The sequence below is a fragment of the Carassius carassius genome, chromosome 49 (genome assembly GCF_963082965.1).
Source record: "Carassius carassius chromosome 49, fCarCar2.1, whole genome shotgun sequence".
In the NCBI taxonomy this organism is placed as follows: Eukaryota; Metazoa; Chordata; class Actinopteri; order Cypriniformes; family Cyprinidae; genus Carassius; species Carassius carassius.
Window position 1 is genome coordinate 10,350,709 of NC_081803.1, and position 26,761 is coordinate 10,377,469.

General features: G+C 36.7%; 1 protein-coding gene across 3 annotated transcripts; it reads left to right on the forward strand.

The window, feature by feature from the left end:
* Nucleotides 1–90: 90 nt before the first annotated feature.
* On the forward strand, nucleotides 91–26,026 carry LOC132132523 (metabotropic glutamate receptor 5-like). 3 transcript variants are annotated; one of them, XM_059544929.1, is made up of 9 exons: nucleotides 91–203; nucleotides 1,373–2,374; nucleotides 6,339–6,588; nucleotides 11,830–12,065; nucleotides 13,213–13,459; nucleotides 13,647–13,815; nucleotides 14,448–14,574; nucleotides 18,357–19,296; nucleotides 23,852–26,026. In XM_059544929.1, the coding sequence occupies exons 2-9, from the start codon at nucleotides 1,690–1,692 to the stop codon at nucleotides 24,735–24,737; spliced, it is 3,540 nt and encodes a 1,179-aa protein (XP_059400912.1). In that variant the 5' UTR covers nucleotides 91–203; nucleotides 1,373–1,689; the 3' UTR covers nucleotides 24,738–26,026. The 3 variants fall into 3 exon arrangements, with proteins under 3 accessions (XP_059400912.1, XP_059400913.1, XP_059400914.1); XM_059544930.1 differs by having other exon boundaries at nucleotides 96–203; nucleotides 1,636–2,374; XM_059544931.1 differs by lacking the exons at nucleotides 91–203; nucleotides 1,373–2,374; nucleotides 6,339–6,588 and adding an exon at nucleotides 7,703–7,999.
* The last annotated feature ends 735 nt before the right edge of the window (nucleotides 26,027–26,761 follow it).

Below are 26,761 nucleotides of genomic sequence, written 5' to 3' on the forward strand. Positions count from 1 at the left end.
TACTTCGATATGGTTTCATCGTCGTCATGAACTACGAGAACGAGATGTAAATTTGATGTTTTTGAATGAGATGTTTTTTTTTAAAGGTCACGTGACGCGCGCGAGAATTTTCGCTGAAGTGAACGCGCATCGCAAGTGCACCTACACCCAGAGACACCTCGGTTGTGAGAGCAGGAGTAATGGACCAAATTAACAACCGAACGGTAAGATGTGTTATCATTGCTGTTTCTATTATTACTAACGAAGGTATTTAACACTTTTTCAACAGAAGTCTAATGCCTCGTGCTTAAGTTCGATGTCATGTTTTTGTTGGTTTGAACGGTCGTATACTTTATTTGCCCAGTTCCTAAATATGTGTTATGGCGATAAATGAAGAGGTATTTCGCCACATTATTGCCATTCATTGATTCAAATTCACTGGTTTGTGTTTGACGCTCCAGACTGTATTTCAGCACCACGGAGAGTTCAGAAGACAGCGAATGCTTCAAAGTAATTCATTTTTCTCTAACTTCTTGTATAAATTAACAATCACATAGATCAAATAATGTACAACTGCTAAGAAAAGAAACACATAAACTATATAGCACGCGTTCTATGCGGTATGTATTTCTCTGTTATGTTAAATAACTGTTGGTGGTTTTTCACGGATCCAACTTAACAATGCATTTTACAAGTTTGTCCAACAATTTTGTGTTAGAAAAATTCGGAGTTTTCATCCTAGTTGGAAAACTGAATATATGTAAGTCTGCTGTTTAAAAATGCATCGTAGCTCCTTTTAAGTCAGAGCAAAACCAATCAATAGAGAAACATAAATAGTGCGTCTATGTATCAATACCAACTCTGCATTTTGAGCATAGAGGTGAGTATGAAGGATCAATCTTATTAAATATACATGGGGTTCTGTGTTCATACAGTGGGTTTCTATCAGTCTATTGCATCTGGAAGTAGTATAAATTATGGATAGACATCAATAACAATCCCCAAATCCCTCTCCCATGTTTTCTTGGCTTGCAATGATTTCCCCAAGTGATCTGTAAAAGTATAAAATATAGCCCTCAGACCCTGTAAACTGAAGGAAACAGCACAATATGTTTTATGATGTAATGGCTCTCTTATAAGTAACCAAAATCATTCTGGGGAATTTTTTGTATTTATCTCTCTAAACTGATTTTAATGAAATTAATAATTCATTTACATTAATGAAAGGAGGTTAAAGAGGCCATGTAAATATTCAGTGGCTGCAAATCTGCATAAGATCATTATATTCCGGGTCTCTGTGTTGTGCAGAATCTCTGAGGTTTTGATTCTGAATGAATACATAAATCAGAATCAATACATATTTTAAGATTTACGTGCTCTCTGTTTCTAACAGGTCATTGTTAATGAGGCATCTCATTACTGAGATCTACCAAGCAAAAGAACTTCTTCATGTGCATTTCAACTTTGTTTTCCTCCTGATCTCAAAATATTTCAAGGAAGGCAGAAAAATCCTCACACTTTAGAATAAGACGTTGCCCTGGCGACAGCTCATCCTTATCACGACTCTCACAAATATGCACCTCTGTGATTCAGTGGGAGGTTGATGATCTCCAAGGATATTGTTCTGAAGATTTCTGCTTCTTGTGACTCTTTCAGGTGCCCAGAGGAACCTACCAGTATTTGACACTCTGATCTGAGAGGGTCGAGGAAATGGGGATTTTACATTTTCTGGTGTTTGTGCTGCTCGGAGACAGATTGGGTCCTACACGTTCGGACATTTTAGCGAAGGCCCAGGCCAGCGAGCGACGTGTCTTGGCACACATTCCCGGTGACATCATTATCGGGGCTCTTTTCTCTGTCCATCATCAGCCACCAGCCGATAAGGTTCACGAACGCAAGTGCGGCGCTGTACGCGAGCAGTATGGCATTCAGCGGGTGGAGGCCATGATGCACACCCTGGACCGCATCAACGCGGACCCGCACATCCTACCCAACGTCACACTGGGCTGCGAGATCAGAGACTCCTGCTGGCATTCAGCTGTGGCGCTGGAGCAGAGCATCGAGTTCATCCGTGACACTCTAGTCTCAGCCGAGGAGGAAGAAGGCATGTCTAAGTGTTCAACTGAAGATGGAGGGACTCCCATGAAAGGGAAGAAGCCCATTGTGGGCCTGATCGGGCCCGGATCCAGTTCTGTGGCCATCCAGGTTCAGAATCTCCTTCAGCTCTTCAACATTCCCCAGATTGCATATTCGGCAACCAGTATGGATCTCAGCGATAAGTCTTTGTACAAGTACTTTATGAGGGTGGTGCCCTCTGACGCCCAGCAGGCCAGAGCGATGGTGGACATCGTCAAAAGATACAACTGGACCTACGTATCTGCCATTCACACTGAAGGTATGTGTTTTCTCCATGCAGGGAAACATATTTTCTTCATGGTTATTATGAGATTTTTTTTTACAGTTAGTAGAGAAAAGTTTCTTAAAAGAACTAAATCTTCCATGAAACTCATTATCATTCTTTTCTTTTGAGCAGAATTCTTTTTTTTCTTCCTCTCATTAGTATTTCACAAGTCTTTTTTGGGATTTTATTAGGTGATAATGTATCATTCTGTCTGGTTCACCTTTATCTTGGCCTAAACAGTGAAATCTCTTTATTATTCATAGAGGGAAATGTCACATTTTTGAGAGTCCTTATAAAGAGTTTATGTCTCGGATGCAGTATATGCCATGTGTAGTCAAGATGCCATCTGCTAATCATTTTTATGTATTTGTTTATTAAATTACACTTGGTGACAAAAATGTAACACCATTTAAACTGCATTAAGTCAGACTTTATATCTAGAATGTGCATAGCAATGTTATTTTAGTACCAGTGAGATACTATTGTTGTTCTTATTAGTATGTAAGGTTTTTTATATTTCTCTTTTTTGTTACGTTTTAGCAGTTGTGCTGTGTTTTTGTTATTTTTTTGTTTTAAAAATATTTAAATATATAGTTTTTATTTCATTTTTAGTTATTTTGTTATATCAAGTTACATAGAAATGAGAAATTCTGCTTTGGCAATTACAGTAGCTGAAAATAAAATAAGGTTTTTTATTCAGTTAACATTTATTTATATCATGGAACAAAAATGTTTTTCTGCTTTTAATTTTGTTAACTGTTAAATATTAACCTTGGTGGATAGCTTACTGAAAAAATTATAAACTCAAGTAGTAATTTTTTTATTTATTTAAATATTTAATTTAACGTTTATTTCAAGTAACAATACATATTGTTTATGGTTTTAGTCAACTATTAATATTAACAATGATAAATAGTTTACTGACACAGTTCACAGACAGGTGTTAATTGATGACCTCACATCACAGACATGTGTTAATTGACAGCTGGTAGTTAAATATGGAGCCCACCCCAGTTTTCACCCACATACAGAACAAGGACCTGTGAAATACTCCATGTTGATTCATCTGCTTGCATATTCTGTAGCTCTTTGTTTGTATCATATCATAATTTGACATTTGTCATTTGTGTGCTCATTTGTGAGCTCTAGGGATAAAATAGGCCAAATGTTTGTAGTCACATTTGATTTGACTTGGGTTTAACCAGCTTCTCAATCAACATGCTAAACACCAATGGAGAAAAGGAGTTTTGGCTTGTTATGAAAATTGCCAGTGAAATTGCTAAAGAAGAATGTTAAAGGGATAGTTCACCCGAAAATTAAAAATCTGTGATTAATTACTCACCCTCATGTCAACTGAGAGCTCTCTGACCCTCCCATAGACAGCAAGGCTCCTCACATGATCAACATCCAGAAACTTAGCAAAGAGATCAGTAAAATAACACAAGTTTCCTTTCAAACAAAGACCATTCAGATGATGTGTCAAGCAGCATCATACCTTTCTGCAGATTTGTCTGTCTATGGTTTCATCATGTTCAAGAGTGTCTTTGATGTTTGAAAACACCCCCATGATGCTTTGCATACAGCGTACACAGAGTGAATGGTTAATAGACATGCTCATGTATTGTGTTGCTGCTGTGCTTTTGTTTTGGCCTTTTTTGGCCTCATGACAGACCAATCAAAAAGAAATCATTAGCTTAAAGGCGATCATGATGATCATTTACATCTTTAGCTCTGTTTTCAGTGTCAGTGGGTATTAATGAGTTTTCCTGTTTGAGTGAACACACTGTTTAAAGATTGTCGCTTGTGCAGCGTCTGTCTCTCTGTAGGAGGGAAAGAGACAGTCGAGGTCATCAAAAGTTTTCTGTTATTATGTGCAGAGGTCATTTTACCCACATTTGTTATTGCTTCTTGTGACCGACCTATTGAATTGCAGAGACCACTTTTTTTCTGCCTTTTATCATTGAAATGCCAGTAAAATATTATGTAACTCAAATTTCTTTTAATTATATATCCATTTTTATCTGAGACAGAAGGTTCTAGTGAAGTCTGAGCGCAGCAAGGGAATTAATTCACAGAACTGGCACAGACGAATGGAGTGAAAGATTTGAAGATCTTCCCTGAGGAAAGAGATTAGAGATTTGGAAGTGCACTTCTCAAATCACAGAGATTAAGAATGAGATGCATTTGATAGTCAAATTTTTGCATAGGATATGCTCTTAGATTTGATTAATTACCCCTTGATTATTTACACAATGTCAATAAAAAAAAAAAACTGGATTTTAAATTCAGTAAATATCGCTCAGTAAAAGCTTTATTTTTTATTGACATTTTTTAATTTTCTTTTTTTTCACATTTTGATATCATCACACTGATTTCTGCCATTTTAGCAAAGAGTTTAGGATGTTCTAGAGTAAGACAAAGCACAAATCATCACAGAATCCATCAAATCCATCGCTATTTCTTAATGATAATTGTTTTTTGTTTTTCCATCAAAAGTGATTTTACAATTATTAATGGAGGGTGATGTCATTAATTTGCATCTGTTAGTTAACAGATTACAAAATAATATTCAAAGTTAGACAACGGTTACAAAACAATATTTAAAGTAGTTTAAGTGTTACAGTAATACTTAATATTAATATTTCACATTTTATCTTGCTGAGATTTCTTATGCTTACCAGTGCTGCGTTTGTTTGATTAAAAAAACAGTAAAAACAGTGATAGTATAAAATTTGATTAGAATTTAAAGTAAATGTTTTCTGTTTTAATATATTTTCAGCACCGTTACCTCACTCTTTTTTGTCACGTGATCTTTCAGAAATCATTCTAATAATAAACAGTCGTATAAATTATTAAAATATTGAGACTATATGATGGGTACATGAAAATGCACTGCATACCAGGAATGATCAATATCGATATCGACATTTCTCACCTTGTAGACCTGGGGTTAAGTGTTTTCCTCTGGGACAGGATGGTGACGGGGGTCTCAACGACCTTACAGTTAACAAATCATCTCTTCCAAATTTAAACCTGCAACCTGTGACAAAACTATGAGTCCAGACTGTGAACCACTATGCCAACTCCTAGGGTTTTTTTTTTTTTTACTGGAATGACCTTGTGAATAATGTTTAATCCTCATAATCTCGGGTGTAAGTAAGATGTCAGGCATTGATTTGGAAAAACGTGAAAGTAGATTTATTTGTGTGAAATGAAGGTGTTGGTTTGTTCTTTATCAAGACAAGACATCTTTGCAATTGTGTCAAATCCGTACCTCATGAAATGTGTGAAGGCTGGGAACATTCCTTACACAAAAGGTAGGTGACCTGATTTTTATGTAAATTGGGGTAGTTTACCCCTGACGCTTTGTGAAAGAAGGGCACCATGGCCTGTTTTTCATTAGTTTTCTAAGCATGAAAAAGTGAAATCTATCTTTATTTTTTACTGAATGTATCCAAAAAGCAAAGCACAGAACATGGACACTTTTATGGAATATAAATGATGATTTAGGAAACTTTGCCATAACCATGACGTCTTAATTCATGTAGCTTTTAGTTCAGCAGTAATGGCAATGGCAATGGCAATTTAATTTATATAGCACTATTTACTACAATCAGAGTTGACCAATGTGCTTTACAACAGAATAGCTAAAAACATCAATAACACAATGAAAAATAAAAACAGTAAAACCAAGAAAAAGGAGAGAAAAACATCATAACATGCAGCAATATATAAAATCTAGAACCAGGATAAAAAGAGTGCTTCAGAATGAAAAGCCTTATCGAACAGATAGGTTTTTAATTTAGACTAAATGGCCAGGTGAAGCCATTCTATTAAAAAGTACAGGGTCATTTCATGAGAAATCAAAATTATCTTGAAATGAGTGTACAATCTCCTATAACGAATGTTTAACTACTTTTATAATTCAATCAAAATCATTCAATCTCTCAATCTTCAGGGAACTACGGTGAGAGTGGAATGGAGGCTTTCAAAGACATGGCAGCAAAGGAGGGCATCTGTATCGCTCACTCTGACAAGATCTACAGCAATGCTGGAGAACAGAGTTTTGACCGTCTTCTCGATAAGCTCAGGAGCCACCTGCCCAAAGCTCGAGTGGTGGCTTGCTTCTGCGAGGGCATGACCGTACGTGGCATCCTCATGGCCATGAGACGGCGCCGCCTAGTTGGAGAGTTTCTGTTGGTTGGCAGGTGAGTTACCCAAAAACATGGACTCTAAGCACATGGATTTATATTTTTGTCTGACATTTCTTATCAAAAAAACATTCCTGAAATTGTGCCTGTGAGCTGTGGCAAGCACTTTAGGGAGGTTTAGAAAACAACAAATCTTTTCTCTCTCTCTCTCTCTCTCAAAGTGTAGGTGTTGTAAGCTTACTATACATCTATAACACTTACTTCTGCAGAATAAAACAACAACTATGCAGCGCACTTGGGAATTATTGTAGAGGAGACAGAATTGCCACATGTTTTACTCCAGTGACCAGTTCTCAAGAGTATAATGTGTTTTGTGTATATATATTGTATTAATTTATTTTATATTCTGTTTAGATGCATATACCATAGAGTCATGACTATTCAGTTAATATATGTGTATTATAATGCTGCGTGTACTGCGTTAGGCTAACCAAGACTTGTCATTTGCACTTACATATTGTTGCTCTTTTGTTAGTTTTTATTGCTTCAGTTGTCCTCATTTGTAAGTCGCTTTGGATAAAAGCTTCTGCTAAATGACTAATAAATTGTATTAGTAAATGTTACTAAAAGTAATATTTTTCTATGCAGTTTCCTGCTGTCGTTAAGTTTAGGTATTAGGTAGGATTAGGGATGTAGAATATGGTCATGCAGAATATGTGCTTTATAAGTATTAATAAACAGCAAATATATTGATAATAGGTATGCTAATAAGCAACTAGTTTATTGGTCTCTGTACTAAAGTGTTACCCTGATTTGCTGCTCAAGAAACACTTCCTATTATTATCATTGTTGAAAACAGTTGTGCTTCTATTTGTGTAGAAACTATGATACATTATTTGATGAATAGAAAATTTATTTGATGAATAGAAAATTTATTTGATGAAACAAATCTTTTGTAACATAAATGTATTTTCTGCAACTTTAATGACTTCGCCCCAAAAATAGAATTACAGAAAACATTTAGACTAACATTTAATTTAATTAATCATTTGTATAAAATGATGCACATATGACAACTTACCCTGACCACAAATTGAGAACCTTAGAGTAAACATACTGTATTTGTGTTTGGGCTTTTGATTCAAACCTTATTGAGGTGTACCTCATAGTGTGACAACCAGCCCCAGTCACCCATGTCTTCTGTATCTTTTTACTGCATGTTATCTTGTGTTCATTTAGTGTTTAGAGAGAGGACCACGTCATCAGCCAATTCTGTAGCCATTTCAAAGATACCATGCCTGTTGATCATCATCTGCAACTCTTTGCTTGTATGTGTGTGTGAGAGCGAGACAAAATCAGGATGGATCAAAACATGGAAGCAAGGCTCATCTTTCTATCTGTTATCACCACTAATGTTGCCATCACCATCATTGTCATCATCATCACAGTCATCCACTGCTGAAGCCAGGTATGTGATTTATGTTCATTTCAGTGATAGGCACTTGATTCATGTTATGATAATGTCTACTCTTGAGTAAGCCTGTTGATTCTGTAATTAGGACTTGACAGGTTCAGTCACCAAACTAATTCTGTAATGCTAGATCGGATTTTACAGATGGTACAGTACAAATGGTCTCTTAAACACTCTTACACGCATCAACTTTACCAGTAGCTCCCCTTCCCATCTAAGAAAGACATCAGAAAAGCGTCAGCTGTTTGTGAAAATTGACTAATTCACCATTCAATGACTGACAAAAAAGATAATTGTACATGACACATCCTGCGAGAATAATACTTTAAGAGTTGGATTTGGCATCAGCATCTTGAAAAATGTGCACGTGCTATTCATAGTGTCAAATGAAGAAAGAAATGGTTCTTCCCATTTTTAATCTCCTGGAGTGTGACATCTAAATGATCTATTTTTATCTTTACCCCCAATTCAGTTCTGGCTGTTCCATTAATAAATCGCTTGTGGATATTACAGACTGAAATAATGTATTATGTCTTTGAGATATTAAACTAAGAATAATCCCTCCAATTTCTGCTTCTGTTCAGGAGCTTTTCAGTTGGATAATTAGGTGTTCGCTCATTGGTGGACATGAGGACTGTTTTATAAACTCATAGATCTGAAGTTTGTAATTTTTTTAAAGTTAAAATGCTTTCTCTTATATGAGTTTTATTTACAGAGACAAACATATGGCAAATAAATAGCATTTGTTGGTGTAAATTTGATATTATTTTCTGTGCTTAAGACAGCAGCTTCCATGTGTGTGTCATTCCTCTGTGGGCTAATTGTTAACAGATTAAAACTGATTTGTGTACAGTAGATTCCAAAACATGAAACGCCCACACTGATGTATAAATCATAAAAACGTTTCCTTATTAATTAATTTGTTTTTTAAATTGAATAAAAAAAATTAGGTTTCAAAATGTTTGGGAGAAAACATTTGTTTTTGCTTTTGTTTTTTTAAGCATGAGATGTTAATATTTCTTCTTTTCTGAAGAAAATTGTGAGGTTTTGATTTTTAATCCATCTGCAATTTATGAAGTGCACTCTTTAAATGATTTTTTGGGTATTTTTCCAGTGCCCAAACGAACTCCATTATTTTGAGATCAGCTCTTTTAAATGAGATGACATTAGATTGCGTGCATCTGGAAAATCTTTGTTTTGGTGAAGTTTTACAAGCTTGTTGATTTGCTCTGTGGTAGGGGCCTATATTTTGCTTATTTATGTAGTTTCTGAATATTTGAAGAGGATCTATTTCAGAAAATGGTGTCATGGTCTTTATTCTGGGCCTCTGGGCATTTCACACAGCCTGGATGTGCTGAGAGAAGATGCCATGTTTATGGGGGTGCCAGTGTGTGTGTGTGTGTGTGTGTGTGTGTGCATGAGCGGATGACCGAGTTTGTGTGTGTGTGCTTGCTTGATGAGGTGTCAGACACCAGCTCCAGGGAAGGTAGCCGAATGTTGTTGTTGTTTTTTTTTTTGGTTCAGTGAGAATATGGCCACTGTGTCTCTGTTCCAGTTTCTTGATCTCTATGTGGCTAAAAGTGATAGTGTGTCTCAAAACATTTTAAAAACTCCATGTGCTTTCTTTGGTATATTGGTTGCATTCTGATTTCATTCAAACACATAATGCTCCACATATGCATGTTTGATTTATTGGCATTAATTAATTGATATATATATATATATATATATATATACAAACACAGACACACACACACACACACACACACACGTTTGTGTTTTTTTGTTCGCCTATATATATAATTGCTAAAATATATTTCTATATATTTTCTAAAATATACATTAATCGAAAGTGCAATCTTTTGCTTTATAATATATTTTATTTAAACTTTCAAAGCCAAAATATATTACAAAATGTACTTCAAGGGGTTTCTGTTTTTGTTTTGTTTGGGGTTTTTTTTTATCTTAAAGGGTTGCACCGCCATTGGTTGTTTTGTAGGCAAACATCAAAGCATTGAATTTGAGGGTTTTTTAATCTTACATTATCAAACAAAATTGGCAATGTTTATAGATTTTGACATATTTACATAAAAAAAAATCTATATAGGAATTATTTTCTTCTTTTTTTTTGGCATGCGTTACTGCAGTACAAGTTGATCCTTATAAAAAATATTGTTACCAAAGGTTGTTTGTCAACATCCACTCTCAGCAGCCTATTCACAGCCATGGAAACAGTGATGTGCAGGCTCCTCCGTCTCTGAACGACTTTCAATTATTTACTAATGAGAAGTTTGCAGACTGTGGCCAGCCATCTGTCTCTACTAGTGAGTGTGAGAACAGTATTGTATTGTGTTGTATTATGTGTCAAAATGTTTATCAGTGAAGTGTGCACAAGAGCTGATCCATTGCTGATGAGGGCTGATCTGACTCCCCCCGCCAGGGATGTACTTGTTTTCTTTTAAATTTTTCTGAAAAGAAATTTACTTGACCCTCTAACACTAGCTCTGTATATTCTATCTCTTTTGTCAATTATTTTTATTTATAATTTAAAAAACTGGCTATGTGTGCATTAGACTAACTGTGTCACAATACTTATATATTGTTGCTGTTTTTTTGGTTTGTTGCAACATATTTGTTTCAATGTTTATTAACGTTAACAGTTTATGAAATTACAACTGTTCATTGTTAGTTGATGTTAGCTTAGGTCCATTAAATCATTTTAACAGGTACAACTTTTTGATTTTAATAGTGTTTGTAAATGAAAGAATTAACCTTGACTAAGATTAATACATGCTTTAGAAGAATTTTTATTGCTAGTTCATGTTAACTGGTGTATTTAACTATTGTAACAAATGTAACTTTTTTGTAAAGTGTTACCAAAAAAAAATCTATTTTCCATTAACATCTTTGAGTGCCGACACCAGTAAATTACTGATTCAGTATTTTGAAACAATTCATTCAAACTAACAATCCACACATTTTTAAATAAGATGTACTGATAAAATATCTCTCTTTTAGTGCTCTCATACAAAGAACAAGCGAGATATTTTCTACTTGTTGGTTAATATAGGCACCAAAATAATATCAAATGCATATAGCAAATATTCACCTTACTGTAATTTTGTAATATGTTTTAATGTGCTGCAAAATACTGTCAGACATCTTTTTTTAAAGGCAGTGGCACCTTTGCTTTGGCATTTTTGTCTTTTTTTGTTTTCCTGCAGCAGCAGTGGGCAGAAGGAGGCTGACCTGCTGGACTCAGTGTGTGGGTTTACTGAGCTGAGCTCTTTTCCATGAGATGATTCAAGCTGCTACTAACATGCTCCTTGTATGCTATTGCTTTTGCCTCCAAGGACAAGTTATGAAAGCCTCTCCTCACCTACCATGAGAACAAAAATGATACCTCCCACACACTGCTGAGTTGTGTAACATGTAGCGCTATGAGTTTAGGAAGTGTTCGAGAACATATAGATGGAGTGGACACTGTAGTTAATTTCTTTGTGTGTTTGTATGAAAAAGGTATTAAGGAGAAGTCAAGACTCCTCTGTTGTCATCCAAAGAGACCTTTGATGTTTAATGGCGAAGCCTTGGAGCACATACATCTCATGCCGAGGTTTATCACGAGTCTGTCACTGTACTGTCGATTTGAAATACTGGCCAGCTGTGTCCTCAAGACCTAATTCTTAGGGGAACCTGGTCATAACTACTGGGTTTTGCCTGTTATGTGGGTCAGTTTGGACTGGGAGGCTCCCTGACTGTCTCTCAAGGAAGTTTGTTCTATTAAAAAAAGCCATTCATTACTCACTTGTCTCTTGCACACTTTGCAGCGATGGTTGGGCAGACCGCTATGATGTCACTGACGGCTTCCAGAGGGAGGCAGCGGGGGGAATTACTATCAAGCTGCAGTCTGCTTACGTCACGTGGTTTGATGATTACTATCTGAACCTGCAGCCGGATACGAACCTCCGGGATCCCTGGTTCCTTGAGTTTTGGCAGCACCGCTTCCAGTGTCGGCTGAAGGGATATCCTCAAGAGAGCACCAAATACAACAAGACCTGCACCAGTGAGTGGAAGATGATCTCACATGATCTCCCATGTCACCCACAGCTTACACGAGTTTAGGGCAGTTTATCCGGATGTCTGTCTTTTCATCGGTTCATGTTTACATTCATTTGTTCTTCCAATACTTTGACCAATGGATGGATGGATAAAAAAGAGACAATCTTTAATTCCATCATTCAGTCTATTTATTCATGTATACATCAAACATATATTAATCTGTCAATATATTCATCCATCTATACATCTGTTTGTCTTTCCACTGCATCTACCCATTCATACATCCAAATATCTATACATCAGTCTTCCATTCCATCAATTCATCTGTTCATCATCCGTCCATCCATTCAGTCACCCATCCCTCCCGCCCTCCCTCCCTCCATCCATCCATCCATCCATCCATCTGTCCTTGCACTTCTTCATCTATTTGTCTGTCCATCTATCTGTCCTTGCACTACTTCATCTATTCGTCCATTCATCCATCAATCTTTCATTCCATCATTCAGTCTATTTAGTCATGTATACATCATCCATCCATTAATCTGTGAATATATTCATCCATCATTTATCTTTCCAGTACTTCGTCTATTCACACATCCAAATATCTATTTATCAATCTTTCATTCCATCAATTAATCCATTCATCATCCATCCATCCATCTATCCATTTATTCATCTATCCGTTTGTCCTTCCACTACTTCATGAATTTGATCATTCATCCATCCATTCATCCATCCATCCATCCATCATTCCATAATTTCATCTATTCATTCATGTCTACATCATACATCCATTTGTCCTTTCACTGCTTCATCTGCCTATCCGTCCATCCATTCAAATGTCTTTTATACCATAAATTTATCTGTTCATTCAGGTACTCATAATTCATCTTGCCATCCATTTGTCTTTCCACTTCTTCATCTATTTGTCCATCTAACCATTTATTCAACTATCTAATAATGTATCTATAAATTAACAAAAATTTAATCAAAAGAATTGCATAATATCAGAGTATGCTGAGAATAGCCCCTAAATGAGGATAAAAACATTACTGCAGCAGATTATAGCACTGAATAGATAACACAGAAAAAGACTTAAGAACTCAATATATTGTTTGTTCTATTGCTTGTTTTTACTACACATCTCATAGAGAAAGAGTCGCTCCGACACCAGTATGCTCAGGACACGAAGATGGGCTTTGTGATCAATGCCATATACTCAATGGCTTACGGACTGCACGCCATGCAGAAGTCTCTGTGTCCCGGTTACGCCGGTCTGTGTGAAGCCATGCGGCCGATTGATGGAGGTAAACTATTAGAGTTCCTCATGAGGACAAACTTCACTGGTGTCTCGGGAGAACTGGTGCTGTTTGATGAGAATGGAGACTCCCCGGGGAGGTAGGGTTCTTTCATATTCTGCTCCATACACAAGTCAGAATGTGCTTCTAAACTCCTTTTAAAGAGAATGATTGTGATTTTCAAAAAATATCTTCCTTTACACTGAATGACTTTATGAGCAAAACATGAATTACCCTGGGTTAACCGTTTCATGCCCATAACAGTGAATGTACGTCTGTTTTTCTAGATATGAAATCATGAACTTCAAACAGATGAGTGAGGAGGACTATAGCTACATCCACGTGGGCAGCTGGGACAACAGTGGGCTGAAGATGGATGACGAGGAGATTTGGGCCAACAGCAGTGCCATCATCAGATCAGTGTGCAGTGATCCTTGTGAAAAAGCTCAGATAAAGGTGAAAAAGGAATCATTTTCAAAAATGGAATTAAGCTATTTTCTGTGAATGTGTGAGATTTCCGGTACATTAGCTGCTGTAGGGAAAAAAACAAGAAGAAAAATAAAGTTCGGTAAACAGTAAAAATAGCTGAAAGCGGATGAAACCTGAAAGCCAATCAAATGAAATTTACAAATGGTCATGCCTGCTCCTACGGGAAAAAGCCTTAAACCAAAAGTTTTGATAAAAACAGTTATCTCACAGCGTGTATCTTAATGGGGAGAGATGTTTTCCAAGCAATCAGACATGGAAATTTCTCATAGTGGATGATACATGTTTGAAAAAATCCCATTGATTTAGACTCATACTGAAGCCTAAGCCATATTTAGAGAGCAGATTATCATATAAACTTGGAGGTAAGATGTTAAGCACAAACAACACCTTAGCAACCACATGGCAACCACTCAAAACACCTAAGTAACCACATGGCAATGCACTATAAACCACTTGGAACACTGTAGCAACCGCATAGCAGTGCACTGCAACCACCCACAACACTTTTGCACTGTGGTGGCAGCTTTGAGAGCTGAAGTATTTTCTTCACAGAAATCTATAGCTTACATAACTTGACCTCTCTGTTCTGACCACCTCAGGTTATCCGTAAGGGTGAGGTGAGCTGCTGCTGGACCTGCACTCCATGTAAAGAAAACGAGTTTGTGTTTGATGAATACACCTGTCGTATGTGCGAGCTTGGATTCTGGCCTACAGATGACCTCACAGGTGAATTTACATCCACCTTCAGAGCAAAATGTAGTTCTTCTAGTAGTTCATCCAGAAGTCATAACCATTGTTTACCCATGGTTCTAAACTTCTTGGAGCAGCCACATAAGCTTGTCATCTCATACAGCAGTGTATGATATAAGTATCTGGGTCACTGAATAACATAGGAGACCCATTTATCTCTTAGAGCGTTATTTGAAAATCTGGACCATGGCAACTTAATGCCAAAAACAGAGATTTGGACTTGGCGGGGGTCCCCATCAGAATGTTCCAGAATTGCTGTCAAGCGTAAGCCCTGAAGCAGCAGTCTCTCAGCATGTAGTGCATTACTGAGAGCCAAGGCCACTCTGCTGTTCACGCAAGAGCCTTAATGCCAATTTTCGACATTTAGTAGCAGGTGGTTTTGAGTTTGACTACCTGCAATTCTTTTTTAATTTAGTAGTTTTTGGATTTTATACTAGTGTTTATAGCATTTATGCACTGTACAAAGACTCTATAACAGAGATGGTGCACTTTTATATATATAAATAGGAGAAATTAAAATGTCCACAAGTCCCAACAATTAAAATATCCAATCACCTTATTTAAGTTTAAATCATGCTAAAAACTGTTTTTTTCCAATTATGTGCATATGCTAATACTCATATTGAAGAGCAAACAGTAACACTTTATAATACTCTTCAATATTTTAACATTAGTTAATGCATTAGATATCATGAAGTATCAATAAGCAACATTAGTAATTAAAAAAACATTTACTGATCTTAGTATATGTAAACATTACTCTATCAGGGTTTCCAAAACTGGGGATTCATGAAAAGCTGACAAATCATGAAATAATTAAAATGGAGATTAAAATGAATAATTTATTTAAAAATTAAAACAAATAAAAAAAAAAAAAAACTTTCTTATGTACTGAATATAATTTGTTTACCTGCATGTCATACGACCATTAACAATATCAGATTACTGTGAACATGCAAATATGTTACATTATTGAAATATTAACAAGAAAATATCTGAGGTCAAAGGTGTAAGCCTAACAAAAAGTTTGGGAATCCCTGATCTATATTAATAAATGTAAAAATGGTTGGTCATTGTGTGCATGATACATGCTTCTATTAAATCGAACTAATTCTGCTGATTGACGAATTGAAACTTATTGTAAAGTGTTAACATTTATACTTGAATATGAGCATTAATGCATGTGCTTTAGCTGGACCAGTCTCAAAAATAAAATTTTTAGTGCTCAAGTATCGCAGCTTATGGTGCAGCTGGTATCATATTTTATTTCTGATTGAAACATGTAACAGAAGTGTAATGTTGACAAACATTTACAGAGATTTCAAAGCATGATTAAAAATAGCTGTCCAGTGACATTACAAAAGATTGCTGCCAAGTACGCCCCTTGCCCTAAAGGCACTTTGACAAAAGCCTTTGACCTCACTTTCCAGAGTAGCTCTTGGTGTTGCTAGTTTGTGAATCTGAACTGTGAAAACCAAACCTTCAGTGTCATCTGACCAACCTCATTAAAAGCTCTCCAAATCAAGATTCAGCTTCATCCTCATTCACTGTCTGCTGATGCAAATTGCACATGCTAAATATATCAGTGCTTGTTGCCAGCCTCTAATGCATAATGCATGGCGCTTGGTTGAACGGATGGTTTTGTTTGTTTTTGCACATTTTCTTTTTCTATTTTTTTTTTTATATATAAGTTGCACAGTAATTCTGCATAATGATGGATGTTCTCTGTAGGTGGGCACTATACAGAATAGCTAAATTATGATAAATATTTTTTGCACTGCACATAGATCTTAATGTGATATTGCAACCCCTTAAGTGGAAACATTTTATTTAAAGTTCCAGGGGCAACTCGCAGTAATGCCTTATTTCTAGGGCGCTTGAGTGATTCAGTTTTTTAAACTAGTTAATTACATGATTAATGTAATTAATTGCAAATTAATCGCACATCAAATTTGACAGATAATTTTTTTCTCCTAAAAAATCATTAAATATTGAAATATGAAATTATAAATAGGAGACTAAAACCACCAGTTTTTTGTTTTTTAATGGGTTAGTCATTCAGTGACCCATCCAGTCTTTATGGATTGTGGATTCATTCAGTATCAAAACTGCTGTGTATTGCTGAAAAAATGCAAAACAGTTCTGCAGTGGCTTTGTTTAGGACTAATGTATTTCCTTTTGCAAAACTGAACAAAACAGACAATATTGTGTGTAAAATGTAACACTATATTACTTTGTTTATTGTATTGTTGTATAAAATCAATTGCAATCATGCAGATATTTAAAGGGGTCATATGATGCTTTTTAAAAGATCATTATTTGGTGTATTTTGTGTAACAGAATATGTTGACATGCTTAAATGTAAAAAAAACATTATTTTTCAAATACTGTACATTATTGTAGGTCCTCTATGCCCTGCCTCTCTCAAAGTCATCTATTTCTACAGAGTCCCTCCTTCCAACAAGCGCAGTCTGCTCTGATTAGCCAATTGACTCAGTGCATTGTGATTGGCAGAACACCGCACTCGTCAGAAATGTAACGCCCCTTTCCATAATCACGAGCTTCATCTTTCAAAATAGTTTAAGCGCGAATGAGGAACATGTGACGTGTGACGTGACAGACACAGTTTATATGTGTTTGCAGTACACAAGCCAAGGATGGTTAAGACAGCTGACTCCACTGTGTGCCCCTCTCTCTCTCTCTCTCTCTCTCTCTCTCTCTCTCTCTCGTTCTCAAACACACACACATACACACACGCACGTGCGCACACACGATGTGCAAAACTCGGCATTTAAACACTCAATAGGAAATACTTAAACTAACAATAAAGCATACTTACAGTACCTGATTCAGAAGTGACAGATTGTCGTGGCAAAGTCAGAATTTCCTCCTCAAGTCAAGTCCATCTAGCTCTGAGTAAACTTTGCAGTTTTTCGTTTGTTTTACTTTCGTTTGTTATTTTGTTGTCCTACATGTTGGATGTTGTTACATGCTTCTGTCGTAGATCATCTCTTAGGTTCACGAAATGGCATTGCTGTTCTGTTGTAAGTAATCTAAAAGATTACTAAATGCATCTACTTTCAGAAAGCCAAATAAATTGCTTTTGCTTTCGCCTAGATACACATATCATCTCCTGACATTGCTGATTCAACACTTACTGCGTTACCACACCTTCTTTCTTTGCGTGAACATTTGGGCGGCATTACGCAAATATTTCCACATAGTGACGTAGACATGTGGGGCCGTGTTTGAATGAGCCGTTTCAGGGGGGCTTAGCCTAGTCTAAACTTTGATAAAGAATATCTCTTTGGATTTGAGACTTTAGTCTTTGCAACTCTACAGATCTTCTGCACCAAGAGCTTGTAACACTCCAAAGAGAAAGAAAAAATTTAAATCGAATCATATGACCCCTTAAAGGAAAAACATTCTTGCTTGTGTAATATTGCTAAATTACATCAAATGATATAAATATAAGACAAAAACCTATGTGGCCATTTTTGCCCTCATATTTTTTATTTTAGCGACATATAACTGTATTCTAATAGCTTACATCATGCAGTCAGTCGTCAACCTGCATCATGTTCACCACATAATTAACAGCATGCAGTGTAAGATTACATAAAGGTCTGGGACAGGGTGTTGAATGCATTTATAATTGTAATATTTTTTTTTTCATAATAAATCGCACACCAAATGAATGTGTTAAATCAACAGCCCTAGTTATTACATTAACCTCTTTTCAAATTCATGTCCCTCAGGCTGTGAGCCAATCCCGGTGCAGTTCCTTCTGTGGGGAAATCCTGAGCCGATCGCCGCTGTGGTCTTCGCTTGCCTCGGCCTGCTCGCCACCATCTTCGTCACTTTAGTCTTCATCAGGTTCCACGACACACCGGTGGTTAAGTCCTCCAGCAGAGAGCTGTGCTTCATCATCCTGGCTGGCATCTGTTTGGGGTACCTGTGTACGTTCTGCCTCATCGTCAAACCACATGTGGCCTACTGTTACTTGCAGAGGTTAGGAATAGGGCTCTCGCCTGCCATGAGCTACTCAGCTCTGGTCACCAAAACCAATCGCATTGCTCGCATCCTTGCGGGCAGCAAGAAGAAGATCTGCACCAAAAAGCCTCGTTTCATGAGCGCCTGCGCCCAGCTGGTCATCGCCTTCATCCTGATCTTGATTCAGCTGGGCATCATCGTAGCGCTCTTCATCATGGAACCTCCGCAAGTGATCTACGACTATCCGTCCATACGCGAGGTGCACCTCATCTGCAACACTACCACGCTCGGAGTGGTGGCACCGTTGGGCTACAATGGGTTGCTCATCCTCAGCTGCACCTTTTATGCCTTTAAGACCCGCAACGTCCCCGCCAATTTCAATGAGGCCAAATATATTGCGTTCACCATGTACACCACCTGCATTATCTGGCTGGCTTTCGTGCCAATTTATTTCGGTTCAAACTACAAGATAATCACCATGTGTTTTTCTGTTAGTCTCAGTGCCACCACTGCGCTGTGCTGCATGTTTGTGCCCAAAGTCTACATCATGTTGGCCAAACCTGAGAGGAACGTACGCAGTGCTTTCACCACGTCGACGGTTGTTAGGATGCACGTGGGTGACGGGAAAGCTGCATCAGCCGCTAGCCGGTCTAGCAGCTTGGCTAACCTGTTCAGACGACGATGCTCTGGCACAGACACAGTCAGGTCAGTATGGGGGCAGTGTTATTTTAGTATGATTTATATGCTATTCTAGTTGTATGATTTGTTTAATAATTTAAGTTAGCTGGTATTTTTATATTTTCAGTTTTAAAATTAAATTTTTAGTTGTTTTCTTATATATAGTTGTCATTTTAATTCGTAATTCAATTAAATTAATTTAGTATTTAGGTATAATTTATTTTAAGTTCAGTGTTAGTTTTTATTTACTTCCAGTTGTGCTTTAGCCTAAAACTTCTTTCAGTTAGTTGCTAAAGCAACATTTAGGTTTTCATCTAATATTTATTTTTAATTAGTAATTGTATGTATTAATATTTAATATATTTATATTGAATTTGATTTCGATATTTATTTATTTATATTATAATATTTATTTTAACATTAATATTTTCTTTTTATATTTTATTTGAGCTTTTTTCTATTACCAAAATTATTTGGGTTTTAGTTAATGATACCTTGTATGAGATGTTACAAAAAATGCTTGGTCATATTTTCAGAATTGAGATTGTTTTCTTCAGCTCTCTAAAGTTGAGGACTGACAACCATTTTTTTCTTACTTTTTCTTTGAAAAATAATTCTTTGGTTTAATTGGATTCACACTGAATGAATTAAGGATAATGGTGCATGAAATATCAATTATTTTTCATGTCAGTTAAAAAAAAAATCCTTATTTTGTACCTTTTTATAATAAGATGATGTGCAGTTACTGCTCTCAATTGCAGAAAAAGCTGCTTCTGACAAAATAAATAAATATATAAATAAAGCTCACATTAAATCTGTTTATCTCTTCGTAATGCCTGCCAAAGGTTTGCTTTTGAGGATGAAAATGAGTTTAGACTGAAAATGAATCAACTACTCAACTGAGCATATTTTAGAGCACATAAAAAAGCCAGTATTCCCCTCGAAAGAGAAAAAAAGAGCCCCAACCAATTACCCTGTATGCCTGTGAATCATTCCTGGAGCAACCCCGGAGTTATGCACATTTGGGTCGATGGGTCCCAAGGTGCATTAGGAGAACTGAAGATTTCCTGTCTGACATACAGGATTGGATGAGAGTGGTAACTGCACTTGGAATGGCTGGATTGGGATGTCTAATGACATAGGCTGTAGGGTTACACACTAGCAAGGGCATAGCAGCAGTAGGGGTAAGGTCTCTCTTCACTGTTTTGAAAAAGGTGATTCTGTGGCCTGAATAAATCTATACTAAGTCCATGAATGCAGTCTAAATTTCTGTGTTGGAAAGGCAGATAGTTTCTCAATTGATATATACTGGCATGTTTTTTATAATCATTTACATGACAGTCAAGTCACTTAATATCATCACAGAGGCATAAAACCCTCTATTCATTCTTTGTGTTACATAAAACCAGGGTCACCACACTCTGTCCTGGAGGGCTGGTGTTCTGCAGAGTTGAACTCCAAACCTAATCAAACACACCTAAACCAGCAAATAAAGGTCTTCCAGGCAGGTGTGTTTGATTAGAGTTGGAGCTAAACTCTGCAGGACAGCGGTCTTAACAGGACCTGAGTTTGGTGACCCCTGCACAAAACACCCTGTTGTTATGTGGGTTTCTAAACAGTGTTTTGCAATAAATTAACAATTTGCTAAACAATTTTCTCACTTTTCCTACTTGTATCTCTTGGTGATTATTATTAGTAGCCATATCAGCTAAATTTTTTTCCAGACATTTTATATATATATATATATATATATATATATATATATATATATATATACAGTACAGAGCAAAAGTTTGGAAACATTACTATTTTTAATGTTTTTGAAAGAAGTTTCTTCTGCTCATAAAGCCTGCATTTATTTGATCAAAAATACAGAAAAAATTTAATATTGTGATAGATTATTACAATTTAAAATAATTGTTTTTAAATTTATTATACTGTACTTTAAATTATCATTTATTTCTGTGATGCAAAGTTGAATTTTTAGGATCATTATCACATGAACCTTTAGAAATCATTCTAATATGATGATTCATTATCAAAGTTTATTTATTTAAGTTTAGTTTATTTAAAATATTTTTTCAGAACATGTGATACTTTTTTAGGATACTTTGATGAATAAAAAGTAAAAAAAAAAAAAAAGAAGCTATGTTTTTAAAATATAAATATTTTGTAATAACAATATACACTACTTGTCAGTAGTTTGGGGTCAGTAATTATTTTTTCTTTCTTTTTTTTTTTTTATAAAATCAATACTTTTATTCAGCAAGGATGTGTTAAATTGATAAAAAGTGATAGTAAAGAAAATATATTATAAGAATATATATTATTAGAATTTTTTTTATATTTTGAATAAATGCAGTTCTTTTTAACCTTTTATTCATCAAATATATTAGACAGCAGAACTGTTTCCAACACTCATAATAAATCAGAATATTAGAATGATTTCTAAATGATCATGTGATAGACTGGATGTTACATGTGACACTGAAGGCTGGAGTAATGATACTGAAAATTCAGCTTTGCATCACAGGAATAAATAATTTTTTTAAAGTATATTCAAATAGAAAACTATTATTTTAAGTTGTAATAATATTTCACAATATTACATTTTTTTCTGTATTTTTGATCAAATAAATGCAGGCTTGATGAGCAGAAGAAACTTCTTTCAAAAACATTAAAAATAGTAATGTTTCCAAACTTTTGGTCTGTACTGTATTATATATATATATATATATATATATATATATATATATATATATATTAGGGGTGTAACGGTGCGTGTATTCATACCGGACCATTTCGGTACAGGCCTTTCGGTACGGTGCACGTGTGGCTGACCGAATGCAATATTTTGTGTGCAGAACATATACATTTTCGTGTTTCTAAACGAACATATTAAGTGGCGGAAGTCTCCGCGTTCAGCGCAAATCCCGCCCTGCAGCTGGTTCTAAGGCCGGTATGTTCATATTAGTTTTGTTCATATTACATTGAGTTGTATATACACATTATTTGAATTAAATTAATTTGACAGACAGCATTCTGTCAACATCATTGGTCAACATCAGACAGCTGATGTTGACCAAGCTAGCGCCAACCAACGTAACCAGAGCTGCCAACTCTCAAGCATTCACCGTGAGACACACGCAATTGACTCTTTTCACACGCTTTCACGCCACACATCAATTTTCTCACGTACAGAAAAACCACGAAGCAAAGAGGACACGGAGACCAACAGACTAGACAGAGCAGGTTACTTATGATATAAAAAAATGGGTAAGTTATAGCTAGCTAATTATCAAACGCAGCTACGGTTAGCCATCGCTAACATTAGCACGTTTATAGAACAGCCTTCGACACATTTCTATGTTATAACTTCCCGAAAAAAAATACACAAACATATAAAACAAACTTCTAGCGAAATACTAACAGCATCTAACTTACCAATCGAAAAGAAATGTTGCAAGTTCGGTGTCGAACCTCATTTCTTTCAGGTCCATCAGTTGTCTCCAGCGATTGAAAGCAGTGCCGATGTTTACTCTGGTTCGGCTCCTTTTCTTATCGGATTTGATTTGTGGTGGTGGTCTCTTGCCAAGAGCTTCAGTCGCTCTCTTCCCTGAACTGAAATGAAGTAGTGGGCTGTACTTTCCACACGATTGACATCAGGTATAAGTACGCCCACAAGCCGTGCGAGTTATTTGTGTATTGCAGGTTGGCTGGTGGTTATGTTGCCCGCATACCGCCTCCCGAAACTGGTATTACGACACTTGTCGGGCCGGGGCTAGTAATGCTAATGCTAATTAAGGTTGATATCTCTGCAGCACTATAACTTGACATTTTTTTTATGACATCATCGCCCTTATTTCTTCTCATTCTTTTGATGCGTGTAGGTCATTTTTGGGATATTTTTACCTCAATTTTTGCACATGGAACCTTTAAAGGGATACTCCACCCCAAAATGAAAATTTTGTCATTAATCACTTACCCCCATGTAGTTCCAAACCCATAAAGATTTAATTCGTCTTCGGAACACAATTTAAGGTATTTTGGGTGAAAACCAGGAGTCCATCTGCCATCAGTGATTCAACCATAACGTTATGAAGCGACAAGAATACTTTTTGTACACAAAGAAAACAAAAATAACTACTTTATTCAACAATCTCCTCTGTTTCTCTCCACATCACTGTAGCACCATTTTGGAGATTATGAGCTGAACGCAGGCAGCGTACACTCGTGTCAGCCTCACCACAAGGTACAAAAATGATTCTCGTCACTTCATAATGTTACAGTTGAATCACTGATGGCAGATGGACTATTCTGACATGTCTTTCATACTTTTCTGGACTTTGACAGTATAACTTACTTGGCAGTCTATGGGACAGTCATAAGTCTCCCGGTGTTCATCCAAAATATTTACATTGTGTTCCAAAGACGAACAAAGCTTTTACGGGATTTGAAACAACATGGGGTTAAGTGATTACTGAAAAAATTTTCTTTTTGGGGTTGAGTATCCCTTTAACATGTGTATTTATGTATAATTAATCAATCATATTTAATATAAAGTGTTGTTTTCTTTCAACAGTTCCAACGGCAAAACAGTAACTTGGGCACAGAATGAGAGAAGTTACAGACCAAACCTGTGGAAGCGGATCTCAATCCACATTAAGAAAAAGGAAGAGGCCAACCAGACTGCCATTATTAAGCCCTTCTCAAAGGGCTGTGATCGTCCGCCAGACACAGGGGTGAAGCTGGCATATGACGGGTCTCAGAAAAACCAGCGCTACCCTGTAACCTACTGCCCCCAGACCCCTTCGCCACTTCCAACCGTGTGCCAGCGGCCTTCGATGCAGAGGCGCGAAATGGAAGAGCGTGTTGTTGAGCGCACATCAGTAGTGGCTATACCCTCCTACCTGACGGAGCGCTTACAGCACGGCAACCCACCCCAGACCTCCATCATGGATCAGATCAGCTGTGTGGTTGGTCGATTCACGGCCAACATCAGTGAACTCAACAGTATGATGCTGCCTGGTTCACCGCCAGGGGCAGGTGAAAACGTCGCTGCCGCCGCCCCAGTACCCAGACCCTGCTCTCATACTTTCCATCTCCACCCGCAAGAAAGGCCGCATCCAAGCACTGTCACCACCTATGCTGACGTGGTGGCCACAGTGAACACCAACGCTCGCTCTGCGGTCGGTATCACTGGGGGCATCATCACCGGTGGGAGTAGCAGGGCTTCACCCGCCAGTCTTTTCGAATGCACCTATGACTCTTCGTGTGCAGTCAGGACCACTGATTTTGAGGACCTGGGTGCCTTGACACCACCTTCGCCATTTAGAGACTCCTTCGTGGACTCGATCAGCGAATCTCCCACATCGCCAGCCTCAGAGCTGCCATTGTGTGAACCCTGCTCTCCAATATACGACCAGCTGGTGCTTCGGCACTACAGCCAGAGCTCCTCTTCACTCTGATAGATTATTCGGAGCACAGGAGCGAAACAGAGAGGCAGCTACTGAGATCGTGCATTTGTTTGATTGCAAAACCCAGCTGTAAATGTCAAGGAGTGTAAACTCTTAATATCGAAGCACTCTCTGAAGACATTTAATGGTGCTTGGAATCCAGCCCGTCCTCAAAATTCCAATCTTCGTAGGGGAAGGCACTTCACCAAACTGCTTTTCAGGTCATTAAGGATGTACTTGATATGCTTTCGGCACTAGAGCACTCTGACAAGTTTATGGTCCTTCTTGGCAAGAAGTTACTGATGTTGGTCAGTTGGTGTTCTGCAAGTTTCCCTGGATTTAAAGCCACTAATAACATTCCAACGACGTCAGTCTACACAGGTGTGAAAAACTACAAGACTAACGCTCCAGGATGTCATTTTTATCTCTCTTGTTGCCTGTCAGAATGTCTTGCACGGTTCTTCACATACAACGGAAGTGCAAACGGTTGAATGTAGGACCAAATTAAGCCCTTGAGTGGAAAGTAGTTTGTTTAAATATTGGTCATTTTTGTTATTTTCCTAGTTTAGAGGTTGCATGTTCTGCCACTTCATATAACTTAATATTAAATAATATTTATTATTATATTTTTCATAATAAATCAAATAGAAGGGATGTGAAAGCAGGTTTATTTAGATATTGAACAAATCTAACACTTTAATATAGACAATATGACTTTCAGATGACTGGGTATATTAATTTATTTGAACATGTCCCAGTATTACTTGAAATATTTAATAATAAATCACTTTCATTTGAAAGATGGAATTTGCGAAAATTATACAAATTAATAGGTTTCACTAATTGGGTTCAGTAAGTTTTCTTTTTAAAGAAATTAATACTTTTATTCAGCAACGATGCAATAAATTGAACAAAAGTGTCAGTAAAGAGTATAACATTGTTTTTTAATCAAATAAATACAGCCTTGAGTATAACAGACTTATTTTAAAACATTTAAAGTGCCCTATTATGCCATTTTTACGATTCCTAATATTGTTTCGGGAGTCTCCTACAATAGGATGACATGCATGCAAGGTCAAAAAACACTTCCGTTTTCTCAAAATATGCATTTAATATCACCTAATTTTCCAGCGATTCTCAAAGATTCAATCTCTCTAAACCCCTCCTTTCCTGAGCCTGCTCTGCTCTGATTGGTCAGATGGCCTAGTTTGTTGTGATTGGTCTACGGCGTACAGCGGTGTCAGAAACGATATGCCTATTTCCATAGTTCTATATTTTGAATGCTCTATAGAAAATATAAACATCTGTTATTTATCATACTTACAGGTTGTGATTCAGTGGAGCAGCTGGTCCAAATAAACAGAATACTGATCCATTTTTCAACAGCAAGAGTTTTTTGAATCCCGCATTGAACTCTCCGAGATTAAAGAAGCAGTCGTCAGTAGAATGACGTGTTTGTGGGCGGGGTCAAGTTGTTCTTGGCAGGCCAACGTAGAACATAGGCGTGCATTATGCAAATGTGTTATCCCATGATGTGTAGCCGTCAAGGAAGTGGGATTTGAATTACTAACGACTCGTTTCAGTTGTACAGAGTCAATTCTTTCTATTGGGAGACAATAACTTTATTTATAGTGCACTTTCAGCTTTACTTTGAAGACTGCTTACACTCACACAGCTACATTACATACTGCATGAAAAGCAACCTTGAAAATGGCATAATAGGGGCACTTAAAAAAAAAAAAACTTCTTGACCCCAAACATTTGAACAATGATGTAAGTAAACAGGTTATACACAAAGCAATAATGCAGGGTCTATTCCAAAAATATTATTCCATTTGCAAATAATTTCCTTTTTTAAACCACTTAGGCTTTTGTTCCAAATCCATACATAGATAATATGATCCAAAAAAAATTCCCATTGTTATTACACTGTGGACATGATTCTTACACAGAGGGCATTACAATTGTCATTGACAAAGCCTATAAACCACATGAAAGTCTCCAATTAAAGATAGGATTTTTGTATGAACTTTATG

Coding starts and splice junctions, on each gene's coding strand:
- LOC132132523 (XM_059544929.1), top strand. CDS start 1,690: ATGGGGATTTTACATTTTCTGGTGTTTGTGCTGCTCGGAGACAGATTG. Junction 6,589..11,829: donor GAGTTTCTGTTGGTTGGCAG/GTGAGTTACCCA, acceptor CACACTTTGCAG/CGATGGTTGGGCAGACCGCT. Junction 13,816..14,447: donor GTGAAAAAGCTCAGATAAAG/GTGAAAAAGGAA, acceptor TGACCACCTCAG/GTTATCCGTAAGGGTGAGGT.